A 16,252-nucleotide genomic window follows, 5' to 3' on the forward strand; every position below is an offset into this window, starting at 1 on the left:
CAGTGCTCATAAGTTGACCTTTATAGCGTTGGACACAGAGGCTCTTGCTGCACTTTATCACTATGACCCAAACTTTACAACCTCTTAAATGTGTGTTCTATCGCTCTATCTCTCTCTATCTCCGTCTCTCTATCTCTCCTTCTCTGCGTGTGTGTGTGTGTTAGGTAAATCCCACCTGGCCATAGTTCAGAGGGTGAACAACGAGGGTGAGGGGGACCCCTTCTACGAGGTCCTGGGCATCGTCACCCTGGAGGACATCATCGAGGAAATCATCAAGTCAGAGATCCTGGACGAGACAGACTTGTACAGTAGGTGCCCAAACTATTTACTTCATGCACATTTTACTGAAATGAAGTGGTATCAATGTTTTTATTTTGAGTAACTTGAACCTGTTACCAGACTAGTAGCACTTTATTATCTGCTGTAATGTAACGTGCTACCGCAAAAGGTTTAGCTTCCAGGCATTTTATATTGTTTTAATGTTATGTTATGTCCAGTAATGTTTCAACAGCAACTCTGTTTCCCCCATTTTTTACATTTTAAATTTGTACATACATTGTCCATAGGGAAAGAATATATTTGCTTGAAAATAAATTCCTTTGAGTAACTAAAGTTTATTCACCCTTGTACCTAGGAAATGCACTATCAAATTCAGCTTACAATTTCTCCCCTTTCCCAAAAACAATTCCTCCCCTTTCATCCCATTCCCCAATTCTTTCTCCCCTCAGCTGACAACAAAACGAAGAAGAAAATCACCCATCGTGAGCGGAAGCAGGATTTCTCAGCCTTCAAGCCCAACGACAGTGAAATGAAGGTTAAAATATCACCTCAGCTTCTGCTGGCAACCCTGCGTTACCTAGCAACAGGCAAGTGTGCACACTGCGTTGCTGCTTGACTTCCCCCAGTGTGCCCTCAGAACCCTGACTGTGGAACAAGTGTGTGTGTGTGGAGAGGGCGAGAGTGTGTGTTTGTGTGTGTGTTTGCGACGAGTGAATGTGTGTGTTTGTGTGTGTGTGTGTGTGGCGAGAGCGTGGGTTTGAGACGTGTGTGTGTGTGTGTGTGTGTGTGTGTGTGTGTGTGTGTGTGTGTGTGTGTGTGTGTGTGTGTGTGTGTGTGTGTGTGTGTGTGTGTGTGTGTGTGTGTGTGTGTGTGTGTTTGTGATGTACACGTGGGTGATTGTCTGAGAGGAGAGGAGACACTAGGCCTCTGGGGAGCGCGGCATGGGATGTCTGCACAGACTTTATATGGCTCAGTCTGAAAACATGGCCGACTATTTGCTTGCGTGTCATGTTCTCAGCGGTTGGGAGACTGTAGCATTTAGCATTTAGCTTGGAACACACGTCACAATTTGGTTACACTACTTTCACGATGACATCACTTTCGACAGTTTGGCTGATTGCTGGGGTTCTCCCAGAAAGCATGTCTACATGTCTGCATGTCAGACCTGCATTCACATATGTTTGAAATTCTTGATTGAGCTTGCCTAGGGCAATGGGTCGAATGGAATAGTCCCCAAAGTGCAAACCCCATCCCATCTGGCACTTCAGGCAGGCTAAAGCAAACAGGCTAAAACAAACAGGCTCAAGCTCAAAGCAGAACATTAGATCCAGATCAATGTATGGCTGTGGTGCCAAGTGTTTAAAAGATTTGAAATACTATTAGAACAATCCCATGGAACGTACAACCAGAACCACCGTGGAATGTCCCAGCTAGCTACCAGTAGTAGAGCACAGGTGATTCAAATATGTTGCATTTGTAGGGGATTTGGTGAGAACTTTGACCTAGCGAGCTGCTAAGCATCACTTAAAGCTGTGGCCCCGCTGTCCCCTCTAAAGGAACTTTGGCTATTAGCAGGGCCAGTCCCTACCGTAGTGTGGTGGAGCAAGCTGCCAACTGAGACATATCACCACACTCTGGTGTCAGGGGCACGATTGGTTAACCTTTTTTGCCTTGACCAATGAGAATAATGATAGAGTATGGGGAGAATCAGGTTGAGCCTGTGTGCAATACACGTGATTATAGTCAATTTACCGTAGATAAGGTGATAATGAGGTGATATGGTAAAGGCAAGAGAGTGTTTTTACATGGAATTCTATTGTTGATATGGTATTGTAGGGTATTACATCACAACGTCTTGTGTCTTACCACTGCATCATATTGTCTTGTACAATGTTGTATCTTACTGTATTGGTCAATTTGTTCTTAAATTATGTCTCTCTCCATCTCTCTTTCTCTCTCTCTCTCTGACTCTCTCTCTCTCTCTCTGACTCTCTCTCCCCCCTCTCTTTCTCTCTTTCTCGTTCTCTCTTGCCATCTCTCTCTCCATCCTTCCCCCTCTCCAGAGGTGGAGTCGTTCGGGCCGGTGCAGATGTCAGAGAAGATCCTGCTGCGTCTGCTCAAACACCCCAACGTGATCCAGGAGCTGAAGTACGACGAGAAGAACAAGAGAGCACCGGAGCACTACCTCTTCCACAGGAACAAGCCTGTGGACTACTTCATACTCATCCTGCAGGTCAGTACCGAGCCACGCCATTGGGCCAGGGGTTAGTACGGGGCCACGCTATTGGGCCAGAACCAGGAAGATACAACACTACAATCACTTAACTGTTGTATTTGTACAAGGTGGTCAGGAAGGTCCAATCACAATCACTTCACAATGTGTCTTTTGATTGTCTACACCTGTCGACAAATGTGGGAACAATCAGGATGTTGACAAGATCAGGACAACTGACGCATGTTAGAACCAAGTATGAACCCTTTTTGGTTCCAGGTAGAACCCTTTTTACTTCCATGTAAAACCCTTTCCACAGAGGGTTCTACCTGAAACCAAAAATAGTTTGTACCTGGAACCAAAAAGGGTTCTCATATGGGGATAGCTAAATAATCTTCTGGAACCCTTTTCCTAAGAGTGTAGGCCAGGAAGGGGATTGGCAGCTATTAAACAAAGCAAGGGGATTTTCCACGAGTTATAAACAAGAGTGAGATTTGCCCTCGAGTCAGGGTGGCAACATGAAGGTGATGTAAGTCGGAAGTGATGCTGCAAGTACCTGTTTTAAAGGCCCAGTGCAGTCAAAAAAGTGAATTTTCTGTATTTTATATATATTTCCGCACTATGAGGTTGGAAAAATACAGTGAAATTGTGAAAATGATGATAATGCCCTTTTAGTGTAAGCGCTGTTTGAAAAGACCACCTAAAATGTCAGCCTGTTTTGGTAGGATGGAGTTTTGACCTGACTGGTGACATCATCAGGCAGTAAATTAGTTAATAGCCCAATAAGAAAGAGAGATCCAAACCTCTCTGCCAATGAACAGATAGTTTTCAGTTTTCCCCTCCCCACTCAGACCACTCCCAGACAGTCCAAGCTAAATTCTTGAGAAATTGCTCTTTGCTAAGAAGCTACTTTTGTTTCTTTTTGACCATTTTAATTGAAAACAATCACATTAAGGTACTTAATTGTTAACAAGAAATGATTTGATATTGAGATTAACATGTCTGCATTGGGTATTTAATCTTTAAGAGAAAGTTTTACAGATGGATTGGCTGAAATGTTGCAGCATGCAAATAGGAAATGTACTTTGCGGACTTAAAAGTAAATTTTTATATCAATATCAAATCATTTCTGGGTAACAATTAAGTATCATGCTATAACAGTTTTCCATAAAAATAAAAAAAAATAAACAAAAATAAATTCTTTGCAAAAAAAAAAATCTAAATCAAGAATGTTTCTAGGACGGTCTGGGAGTGGTCTGAGTGGGGAGGGGGAGGGCACCTGAAAACAAAAAACGAGCTGTTATTGGCAGAGAGGTTTGAACTCTCTTTGTTATTGGTCTATTAACTTATTTACCGCCTGGTGCCCTAACCAGGCAAGCCGAAACTCCACCCATGCTAAACCTGCTGATGAGATTATATTTTCAACCAGTAACTATCAGGAAATAACACTGATCACAGTTTCATCAGCTGTTGTACAATATGATACAAAACACAGGAAAAACAGAACGCACTGGGCCTTTAAAAGAACGTGAAGTAGATAGTAATCTCACTGCGAAGGAGAGATTTGTCTGGAATATTGTTTGAGGTGTGAATTCTGAAATGTTACGCGGTTCAGTCAATGCCCTCAACAAACAAAATGCTGCTAAAACCAAAACACAGTGAATTTACTGTAGCTGATGATCACCCTCTATACCCTGCAGTACTTCTCAACTGATCTGAGTCTTCTTCAGACTCTTACGGAAAGTGTGTTGTGTTCCTCTGCAGGGGAAGGTGGAGGTGGAGGCAGGGAAGGAAGGGATGAAGTTTGAAGCAGGAGCGTTCTCCTCCTATGGGATGATGGCTCTCACCACCTCTCCAGGTAAGACTTCCTTGTATACCGACGTCTCAATGGCTGTGTCTAAAATCACGTCCTATAAATATTCACTGCAGTACACAGCACTTTTGTCCAGAACCCTACGTCCCTGTATAAAACTACTTTACAAAAATACTACATTGTAGCCTATAGGGATCTACCATGTATATATCAGATTTCCCCAATTCCCTCCTACCCATCATCCATCGGCAGCTATTGAGACATGAGCTAGGTTCAGGATGACTGGTTTACAAATTGTAAAGAAACAGTTTATCAGTAACCAAGTGAATTGACTCATATTGAAATAAGGTATGACACATTTTTTTGTGACGCAGCCTCTGTATTTTCTCAGTTCATTCACAAACTTCCAGTCAGGCGCTAGTAGGATCTCAGAGACACCTGCTGGTGAGAGGGCAGAATTACACCCTCCTCATCAAAACGTTGTCACTGTAGTTTGGTTTATGGAACATAGAGTACATGCTTATGAGATGGTGTATTTTGTCATATTTTATCACAGACCCTCTTTCAATGTGCTTGGATGGCACGTTGGTTGTTTTTCAGGACACGCTGTACGACGGTAACGTTATACAATTATTTCATTTTGTGGGCTTTGGTGATGGATTTTTCCGTGTGTGTCTCCCCTCTCTGTCGGCCATCTCTCTTCGCCAGTCCCTCTCTCCCTGTCTCGTACCTTCGTTGTCAGTAGGGCTGAGTCCCTAGCAGGATCTCCAGGTATGGTAGCCCTCTCTTTCCTGTCTGCCTGTCTGTCTGTCAACCTGTCTGTCTGTCCATCCATCCCCCTATCCCTCTATCTCCATCTCTCCTCACATCTAATATAACTCTTCCCATTGGGATGAGTGTACACTTCACCTAAGCCTGCTATTTCCCGGCATTATAACTGCATGGTGTGTTGTGGACATAGTAATGAATTCTGGTCCTGTTGCTCATGAGCTTAAATTCTTTGAGAGTGGAATTCTCTTGTGCCACATCGCAAGAATACTTCGCATGTTTGTGTATTAATATGCATTTCCTACTTACGCTGTCCTTACGTTTGCTTTGCATATTAAACGTTGTTTTGCATGGACGTTTAACAAGGCGGGACTTACCTATTGTTTTGGACTCTGAAGGATGTCTGTTACTGTGTACTGTGCATGTGAAGCGTCCATTCCCCTGTGTGTGTGTGTGTGTGTGTGTGTGTGTGTGTGTGTGTGGTGTGTGTGTGTGTGTGTGTGTGTGTGTGTGTGTGTGTGTGTGTGTGTGTGTGTGTGTGTGTGTGTGTGTGTGTGGTAACCAGTGCCATAACTCAGCCAGTGAATAGTGTAGTAGAGGCCCCCAGAGTGAGGCATAGCCGCCACTAGAGACAGGCTCCACCCCTCTAGCCCCGTAACCCTCTGACTCCATAAACAAGGCTATGAGTTACAGCCCCCCGCAGGGCCGCTGACTGCAGCCCCCACACACACACACACACACACACACACACACACACACAGACACACACACACACACACACACGACACACACACACACACACACACACACACACACACACACACACACAGCTCAAGCCTCTGATCCACCCCATATTTACTAAATTCCCTCCTCCTTCTTTTCCCCCTTGTCCCACTCCACCCTCTTCCACTCCATCCCTCCATCCCCTACCGTCCCCCGTCGGCCCCGAGAAAGTAGAGTACTAATCTCCCAGGGTTCACATGCCTGGGCCTTGGCCTACTGCGTGGGACCACACTGCTTTATGCAGACATCCAAACCCAGGATTACATACATTCCAGCCAGAGTAGTAAGCATTAACGCCCCACCTCTCTGGAAGCCCAGGTCTTTTCCACTTGGTTGTGTGGTTTTTCTCTCGTCTGCTTTTTAAGAAGTGGAAAACATAAGCTGAGTTTAATTAAAATAAAGAGAAAGTATTCTAATTTGAGAAGTGGGGAAAAAGCGGCATCACGCTAGACCACCGACTCAAAACCTGTGAAGCAAAGCCCACCCCCCCCAATGGGAGGACTTAAAATGTATATTAGATTTCCATACATTGCACCAAGGATTCTTGGCCTATATGTTACCTAATCATTCAATTAAAGAAATAGCTTTTCATTCTGTGTAGAATTCAGTAAATAGATGATGCACAATCAGTTTGTGTAGATGGAGATTAGATGACAAACATAAATTATACAAAGCTATGGTTAGGTACAGCAGTACAGCTATAACTGATTGTGGATCCCATATACAGTGTCTCTGGGACATGTTCTGTGGGTTCTGCATTTATTCTGTTCTCTATTCTGTTCTCAGATCAGGGCTGGGGTCAATTCCATTTCAATTCCAGGTCTCTTCAATGCTTTTCAATGAGGAAAAATGTAGAATTGGATATTGGAATTTGGTTGACTTTCTGAATCGACTGTTATAGACATGGAATCGACCCCAACCCCAGATGTGTATTTTCTGTGAACAGAAGCCGAAAAACTTCTATTCTTCTCTATCCCGTGCAGAGAACAAGTCCCCCCCGCGGCCGTTTGGCCTGAACCACTCAGACTCCCTGAACCGGAGTGACCGCATCGATGCCATCACACCCACGCTGGGGAGCAGTAACAACCAGCTGAATGCCTTCCTACAGATATACATGCCAGACTACTCTGTCAGGGCTGTGTCTGACCTGCAGTACATCAAGGTGAGAGGATAGTCAGGATGCACACACGGACAGACACGCATACACACACTACACACACATTACACTATACACACACACTACAGATACAGTTGAAGTCGGAAGTTTACGTACATTTAAACTCCGTTTTTCACAATTCCTGACATTTAATCAGAGTAGAAATTCCCTGTATTGGGTCAGTTAGGATCACCACTTTATTTTAAGAATGTGAAATGTCAGAATAATAGTAGAGAGAATTATTTCTTTCAGCTTTTATTTCTTTCATCACATTCCCAGTCGGTCAGAAGTTTACATACACTCAATTAGTATTTCGTAGCATTGCCTTTAAATTGATTAACTTAGGTCAAATGTTTCGGGTAGCCTTCCACAAGCTTCCCACAATAAGTTGGGTGAATTTTGGCCCATTGCTCCTGACAGAGCTGGTGTAACTGAGTCAGGTTTGTAGGCCTCCTTGCTCGCACACGCTTTTTCAGTTCTGCCCACAAATGTTCTATGGGATTGAGGTCAGGGCTTTGTGATGGCCACTCCAATACCTTTACTTTGTTGTCCTTAAGCCATTTTGCCACAACTCTGGAAGCATGCTTGGGGTCATTGTCCATTTGGAAGACCCATTTGCAACCAAGCTTTAACTTCCTGACTGATGTCTTGAGATGTTGCTTCAATATATCCACATAATTTTCCATCCTCATGATGCCATCTATTTTGTGAAGTGCACCAGTCCCTCCTGCAGCAAAGCACCCCCACAACATGATGCTGCCACCCTGGTGCTTAATAGTTGGGATGGTGTTCTTCGGCTTGCAAGCCTCCCCCTTTTTCCTCCAAACATAACGATGGTCATTATGGCCAAACAGTTCTATTTTTGTTTCATCAGACCAGAGGACATTTCTCCAAAAAGTACAATCTTTGTCCCCATGTGCAGTTGCAAACCGCAATCTGGATTTTTTATGGCGGTTTTGGAGCAGTGGCTTCTTCCTTGCTGAGTGGCCTCTCAGGTTATGTCTCGTTTAGGACTCGTTTTACTGTGGATATAGATACTTTTGTACCTGTTTCCTCCAGCATCTTCACAAGGTCCTTTGCTGTTGTCCTGGGATTGATTTGCACTTTTTGCACCAAAGTACGTTCAACTCTAGGAGACAGAACGTGTCTCCTTCCTGAGCGGTATGACGGCTGCGTGGTCCCATGGTGTTTATACTTGCGTACTATTGTTTGTACAGATGAACGTGGCACCTTCAGGCGTTTGGAAATTGCTCCCAAGGATGACTTGTGGAGGTCTACAATTGTTTTTCTGAGGTCTTGGCTGATTTCTTTTGATTTTCCCATGATGTCAAGCAAAGAGGCACTGAGTTTGAAGGTAGGCCTTGAAATACATCCACAGGTACACCTCCAATTGACTCAAATGATGTCAATTAGTCTATCAGAAGCTTCTAGAGCCATGACATAATTTTCTGGTATTTTCCAAGCTGTTTAAAGGCACAGTCAACTTAGTGTATGTAAACTTTTGACCCACTGGAATTGTGATACAGTGAATTATAAGTCAAATAATCTGTCTGTAAACTACGTGTGTCATGCACAAAGTAGATGTCCTAAACTATAGTTTGTTAACAAGAAATGTGTGAAGTGGTTGAAAACGAGTTTTAATGACTCCAACCTAAGTGTATGTAAACTTCCGACTTCAATTGTAGACATGCCAGACTACACTGTTATGGCTGTCGGACCTGCAGTATTTCAAGGAGAGTCTATACACACTTCTACACACACGTGTGCACGCACATACTGTACACACACACACAGACACACACATTTGTGACCAACCGCCTTGATTCGGTCTTATGGTTTAAAATTTGAAATGGTGTTTTTTACATTGGATAAAAGCAGAGACACAGAGCTACAAAATGGTATATCATACGCTGCATTTGAGGAACAATGGGAAAGTAATTTTGCTTTGAAAGTTGATAAACTTGTAAACTCACTTTTGAGAAAAGGGCCTTTGAATGTTTTGCTACCTACTGGGGAGCTCTTCTTTGTCTACACCCATTCAGCATCGTTCACACCCTTTTAAGCTTCAGCCCCACCCATCTCTTTATCTGAGCGTTTTGTCCTAAGAACAGCAGTCAAGCACCCAAGCTAACAGTTGTCACAGTGACATTCTATTAAAATGTACATTTGCATAGTGGAGTCTTTTGTTAACCTCTCTAGGGTAGGTGGCACCAAATCGTCCCACCTACGTAACAGCCAGTGGAATCCTGTGGCGCGTTATTCAAATACCTTAGAAATGCTATTACTTCAATTTCTCAAACATATGACTATTTTACAGCATTTTAAAGACAAGACTCTCGTTAATCTAACCACACTGTCCGATTTCAAAAAGGCTTTACAACGAAAGCAAAACATTAGATTATGTCAGCAGAGTACCCAGCCAGAAATAATCAGACACCCATTTTTCAAGCTAGCATATAATGTCACATAAACCCAAACCACAGCTAAATGTAGCACTAACCTTTGATGATCTTAGATTTCGTAGATTTCTAAATATTCCATTACCGTACTTCGAAGCATGTCAACCGCTGTTTAAAATCAATTTTTATGCCATTTTTCTCATAAAAAGCGATAATATTCTGACCCGGAATCTGCGTTTAGGTAAACAGACGAAAGAAAATAAAGCATGGGGTCGACTCGGGCACGCGCCTAAGCCCATAGTACTCTGATCGGCCACTTGCCAAAAGCGATAAAGTGTTTCAGCCAGAGGCTGCCTCGATATCGTTCAGCTTTTTCCCGGGCTCTGAGAGCCTATGGAAGCCGTAGGAAGTGTCACGTTATAGCAAAGATCCTCAGTCTTCAATAAAAAGAGCCAAGATGAAACACAACTTGTCAGATAGGCCACTTCCTGCATGGAATCTTCTCAGGTTTTGGCCTGCCATATGAGTTCTGTTATACTCACAGACACCATTCAAACAGTTTTAGAAACTTTAGGGTGTTTTCTATCTAAAGCCAATAATTATATGCATATTCTAGTTACTGGGCAGGAGTAGTAACCAGATTAAATCGGGTATGTTTTTATCCGGCCGTGTCAATACTGCCCCCTAGCCCTAACAGGTTAAGACATGTAGCTAGCTAGCTAGCTAAACAATGAACCATAATCCCAACTCATGACGTTACTACCTTGCATGAATCTGCAGGTAGCTAACCAACCAGGTTCAATGTTAGCTAGCTAACATTAGGCTATAACTAGCCAAGCAAATTGCTCTGAGATACGAATAATACGATCATACACGTAACGTTAGGTAGCGAGCCAGCCAGCTAATGTTAGCTATCTAGCTAACAGTACACTTCAACTTGAAATGAAAACAACTGTCAAAATTAGAAATGTGTAATATCTGAAAATGTAGCTAGCTAAACTATCTTACATCATGGTTGGACGCTTCTCCCTGTCACAGATGCCATGGTTGCCCTTAGTTTGAAGATGTAACCCGGAGACCGGTGTTTTCTCCATCTCCTTAGCTATCATACTCTAATTCCAATGATTTCAAAACTCAGTCCTCCAGAAAGTGGAGAGCAACACTTTTGCAGTTCTACTAAGCAATATATATTTTTTAAAGCAGCGGTAGACATGATTACCTACCGATATTGACCAGCTCAAATAGACAGAAGTGTGCTACATGGCATGCCAATCCGAACTCATCTCCCGGCATGTCCAGCCCACTCATTATCTCAGCCAATCATGGCTAGCGGGAAGGTTGCTGTGTTTTTCTGTGGCAAAACCAACTAGACTCGCAATTTAACAATTGTATTCGTTTTTACAGATGACATACAAGTTTGTTATTAAGGCACATGAAAGTTCACGTTCCAGAAGGCATTTCTTCAAAAAAAACAAAAAACATTTTGATAAATAAAAAAAAGATTATGTTCAAATGGCTGTCCTGTGAAGTAGTGACCCGCGACATACGCCTAGTTTCCTGAAACGGGTCACATTTGGGTGTCGCTTGTATAATAGCGGAGGTTGAGGTTGAATTGGCTGGCATAGGATCTGTCCAAGTGGGAGGATGTAGATAATGAAAAAGAGGGGCCCTAGCATGGAGCCCAGAGGCACACCCTGTGTGACTTTAGTGAGATATATGTGTCCGGTTGGTGAAACATGATTGAAACCAGGAGAAAGTGGATAAGAATGTTCTGTTGGAAATGTAGCTATGCTATCATTCAAGATGATCATGTAGATATCCACATCTGCCAGTTCAACTGATGCCCAGGGATGCTATTTAATATACTGTAATATCGTATAACCTGATATCATGTAACTGTATTATCCTCCCGCAGGTGACCCGTCAGCAGTACCAGAACGCCCTGATGGCGTCGCGCATGGATAAGACGCCCCAGTCGATGGACAGCGAGTTCACCAAGATCGAATTGACTCTGACCACTGAGCTCCACGATGGTGGAGGGGGAGGCGTGCTGGAGACGCCAGGTATGGCCCACCACGAGACAGCCAGCCTGCTCAACCTCAACACACAGCCCCAGAACTGTCTGGCCCACAGGGTCAACCACACTGCGCACAATGAGGGACCCATCTAGCCCACACTGGGGTGGTGGGGACAGAGGGAGTGGAGGGAGAGGAGGGAGGAGGGGTCTGGGGACAGGGGGAGAGGAGGGAGGAGGGGTCTGGGGACAGTGGGAGAGGAGGGAGGAGGGGTCTGGGGACAGGGGGAGAGGAGGGAGGAGGGGTCTGGGGACAGGGGGAAAGGAGGGAGGAGGGGTCTGGGGACCAGGGGGAGAGGAGGGAGGCGGGGTCTGGGGACAAGGGGAAAGGAGGGAGGAGGGGTCTGGGGAGAGGGCGAGAGGAGTGAGGAGGGATGGTGTTAGTACCCTCTGGGCCAGGGCCTGGGCCTAATCCCCCGACATCCAAGGACCTCTAACCCCTACCCACCACCCCCTTATGGATTGAAGACCCTGGGGGAATTGAAGGGAAGGACCTCTAACCCCTACCCACCACCCCCTTATGCATGGAAGACCCTGGAGGAATTGAGGGGAAGGGGGCTACGGAGATGTGTATACTGAGCCCCAGCCTGAACCTCTACTCTCTACCCTCCACCACCCCTGGCCGATTCCACAGCCTGGAACAGAATACCCTTTGGGGTAGTGGGGAAGGGGGCTAAAGGGATAGCACTCTGGGCCCTCACCCACATCACACACCTCTAGAAGACCCTGTTAGGGTGGGCTTGGACCGTCCTCGGCCAATCCATCCTCTTAAATACCCGGTAACCTGGTATTCCAGTAGCTCGGAAAGATGGACAACAGTGTGCATGCCCCCCTCCCCCCCATTCCCCTGTCCACACACAAACACTTACACATAGGTACACACACTTTCCAGTCTGTTCTTGTTCAGGGATTGGCAGTGGACTGTAGTACTACTTTAGTACTACAACGAAGGACTAAAACGCACGCAGACAAAATGGTTAGTCAAAGACTGTACCAAATACCGCTTTGAAGGAAACCATGGAACCATGAACCAAGAATGTTTTTGTGCATTTATTTATTATATATATATATATGTGTATATATGTATGTGTGGAGAAGATATGACATATACTGGCGCACAAACATGCATGGGCATGTAGATGTTTGTGTGTGTCTATGTGATATTGAAATACATGCTACATATATTTATATATATATACTCATACAGTACCAGTCAAAAGTTTGGACACAACTACTCATTCAAGGGTTTATCTTTATTTTTACTATTTTATCAAATATATTTTGATTTGTTTAACACTTTTTTGGTTACTACATGATTCCATTTCATAGTTTTGATGTCTTGACTATTATTCTACAATGTAGAAAATAGTAAAAATAAAGAAAAACCCTTGAATGAGTAGGTGTGTCCAAACTTTTGGCTGGTACTGTACATCCGTGTATATGAGTAGGTGAGGGTCTTTTAAAGATGTGTATATTACAGATCTTGTTATTTTTACTATTCTTCTCAATCAGGCTAATGGTACCGTATCTTTTCACCTTTTTAAAATCACACTATTGCCTTTAAAAAAATCATATTAATTATTTTAACAAAGTGCAATGGGAAAAAAAACAGTATATTTAAGAGATGATTATGAATTTAAAAAAAATCACTTTATTGTAAATTGAGACAGATATATTTGTATGTATGTATGCACCGTATGTATGTGTATATTTTGGTTCAAAGATGCTGAGTTGCAACCGTCCACAAGGTTATCCAGGCTTAAGTTAACAGACTTAAATCAGACTTAATAATAGAATCCAGACAAGTCTTCCGACTGTGGTTTAGGAGTGGGGCCCAGGATGTATTGACATTGAAAAGTGCTAACTTGGCACTTATGAATGCATGTGGAAATGTGTCTTTTATTATTAATAATCAAACGTGATCATTGGCCAGTATTAATGACCTCATCTAACATGTTGAGCATCATGAACTTCCCAAAAGCAACCTCGACATTAAACTATTGTCCATGAATGACCCTCTTGTATGGCACGGCACTCTCCTTTCCACTGTGTGTGTTGTGTGGCATGTTAAAGAATGTTCAGTCGCCTTCAGCTCATGTTGAGCTTAGAGTGTAAGCTTTATTCAATCAAACTCTTTAACTGGGTTTTGGGGTTAAAGGCAGACTATGCATTATTACATACACTGAGTGTACAAAACATTAGGAACACCTTTCAGTCATTTTGAGTTGCACCTTCCCTTTTGCCCACAGAACACCTCAATTCGTCGGGGCATGGACTCTACAATGTGTCGAAAGCGTTCCACAGGGATGCTGGACCATGTTGATCTAATGCTTCCCACAGTTGTGTCAAGTTGCCTGGATGTCCTTTGGGTGGTGGACCATTCTTAATATACACGAGAAACTGTTGAGTGTGAAAAACCCAGCAGCGTTGCAGTTCTTGACACAAACCGGTGCGCCTGGCACCTACTACCACACCCCGTTCGATGGCACTTATTCTTTTGAGTTGCCCGTTCACCCTCTGAATGGCACACATACACAATCTATGTCTCAATTGTTTCAAGGCTTAAAAATCCTTCTCTAACTTGTCTCCTCTCCTTCATCTACACTGATTGAAGTGGATTTAACAAGTGACATCAATAAGGGATCATAGCTTTCACCTGGATTCACTTGGTCAGTCTATGTCATGGAGAGAGTAGGTGTTCTTAATATTTTGTCCACTCTGTGTATAGCATACACAGCGTGGCAACTTCCTGCTTAAATAAATTGACACCAAAAAAACTGAAATTGACTATTGCATTGTGGGAGGGTGCAAATTCAAAAGAGCCAATAGTGGGGAGCCTTGGCAGATTCAAATGTTCTTGTTGTTGTTGTCAGGATGTCGCCCCGCTGTGAATGATGTCATTTCTTGGAGAGTACCTTTGAGATTAAGGTAACATTCTTCTTGCAATGTGAGAATGTAATGAAAAACAATGTTTACTGTGTGAAACAAAAATAATAATGCTTCAAACATGCTCTCTTTCAGTGCAAGAAGAATGTTTTTTCCCAACAATGCCCCAATCATCTGGTTAGCGAGTTTAATCGAATAGTGTGGGCTTGAACTGAAGCCTTTTTGTATTTAACCTTTATTTAACTAGGCAAGTCGGTTAAGAACAAATTCTTATTTACAATGAAGGCCTACAGCGGAACAGTGCCTTGTTCAGGGGCAGCACGACAGATTTGTTTACCTTGTCAGCTCGGGGATTCGATCCAGCAACATTTCAGTTACTGGCCCAACGCTCAAACCACTACCTGTCACCCCAAGCTTGTTGATGTTTTACACCCTTTAACTTGGTCACTTGGTCACTGTTGGAGATGAACAGAAATGGTTGTGTTTTTCTGTGACTGACTGATCTTTTTTGTAAGGCTCAAGTTCATACCAACTTAAAACACTTTAAAGTGAAAACATTGCCAAATTAACACTTAAGTGCTTGTTTTCACATGATAGTTTTTCATCTTTATAGTCTAATATTAATTAATTGAATGACCATGTGCCACTGAAGCTAAAAACCTTAACATTCAAATGCTTACTATTATTATAATTATTTATTGTAAGAGGAAAACATTCCCTTCCCTGGTTACTATAGATGCTAGTTCTTTGAATTGTGATGACTTGAATCATAGCAATGCATAGTTTGGGGAAAGTTTAGGAAAATATGAAATCTCACCATTGATGTACTGTATTGAATGTATGCAATTACAGTATTAGAAATACTAATGTGTTTTTTGTATCTTAGCCACACATATGTTGTATATTTCTTATCACAATTCTCCTATAAGCCTGTAAACAAATTATTCTCTGTTTTTCTTTGTGATGGATCATTCCGTATTTTGTTATCATTTGTCTCTTGGGAAATATGTATGAAGAACCAAGCCAGGGTTGGGTGTATGTACAAGACGTATGCCTTCTGTTGAGTATATTAACTTCAAGTGCAAACTTATTTCTAGGGTAATGTAATGTTGAGTTTACTTTTTCTTTGTATCAGTTTGTATATAAATGGTTTTATATGAATCAAAGCTGAACTTAAAGTAGAAGTCCCAAAAATAACTCTCCTATCCTAAATCTCTGTAGTCGCAGCATCTAACCGTAAAACATGCTGACGCAGTTTGTGGTCATCCTAGATAGTTGTCATATCTGCTTGCTAAAGCAAAGATATTCATTGCAGAATGTAGTTCCAAATAGTATGGGAGTGCAATTGCAACTTTTGACCACTGGTGGTCACCATTTCTCTTCGTGTCACAGTATTCCCAAATTACTGTGAGCATAAACAACTTCTAAAAAAACACATGGGTTGGCAACCTTCCCACATACACCAAGGGGCTTCCGTTTCAAAATGACCAGACTATGGAAGAGATTAATAACACTGACCAGATATTGTTGTTTTTGTTGTTTTACTTGTAAGTGTTCCTATGCATCAGGTGAACTCTGCTCTGCAAGGACAATCATTCCAGAGATAAGCGATGATGATGATGATATAATACGATTGTATTTGTACTTTACCATCTAATACACTTATATGAAAAAAAGAAGTACCTCCTTCAAAATAAAAGTCCTTCACATGCAGATGAGGGTTTTTCACATGTTCATGTCAGAATGTTGAAAATAACATATATGACTATCCAGTGTAGTCTTGTGTTGGTTTTGGAGCCTTGTTGTGACCTATATCTTGACCCATGTGGTCTTTACCCCTGCTTCCTGAACATTCACAGGAAAAGAAACACCTGAAAAAAGA

The 16,252-nt window shown here is 42.7% G+C and overlaps 1 protein-coding gene across 3 annotated transcripts in view; it reads left to right on the forward strand.

The window, feature by feature from the left end:
• LOC106588670 (metal transporter CNNM2) overlaps positions 1–11,650 on the forward strand; it is a 58,587-nt gene extending 46,937 nt beyond the window's left edge. The window contains exons 2-8 of one of the 3 annotated variants that reach the window (XM_014177888.3): positions 165–308; positions 729–866; positions 2,343–2,512; positions 4,256–4,349; positions 5,013–5,075; positions 6,839–7,017; positions 11,326–11,650. In XM_014177888.3, coding sequence (XP_014033363.2) covers positions 165–308; positions 729–866; positions 2,343–2,512; positions 4,256–4,349; positions 5,013–5,075; positions 6,839–7,017; positions 11,326–11,580 — 1,043 coding nt within the window. In that variant the 3' untranslated portion in view covers positions 11,581–11,650. Of the gene's footprint in view, positions 1–164; positions 309–728; positions 867–2,342; positions 2,513–4,255; positions 4,350–4,860; positions 5,076–6,838; positions 7,018–11,325 lie in introns of those variants that run through there. The other 2 variants (XM_014177898.3, XM_045707197.2) reach the window with 2 other exon arrangements.
• The last annotated feature ends 4,602 nt before the right edge of the window (positions 11,651–16,252 follow it).

The sequence above is a fragment of the Salmo salar genome, chromosome 02 (genome assembly GCF_965601325.2).
Source record: "Salmo salar chromosome 02, fSalSal1, whole genome shotgun sequence".
Lineage (NCBI taxonomy): Eukaryota > Metazoa > Chordata > Actinopteri > Salmoniformes > Salmonidae > Salmo > Salmo salar.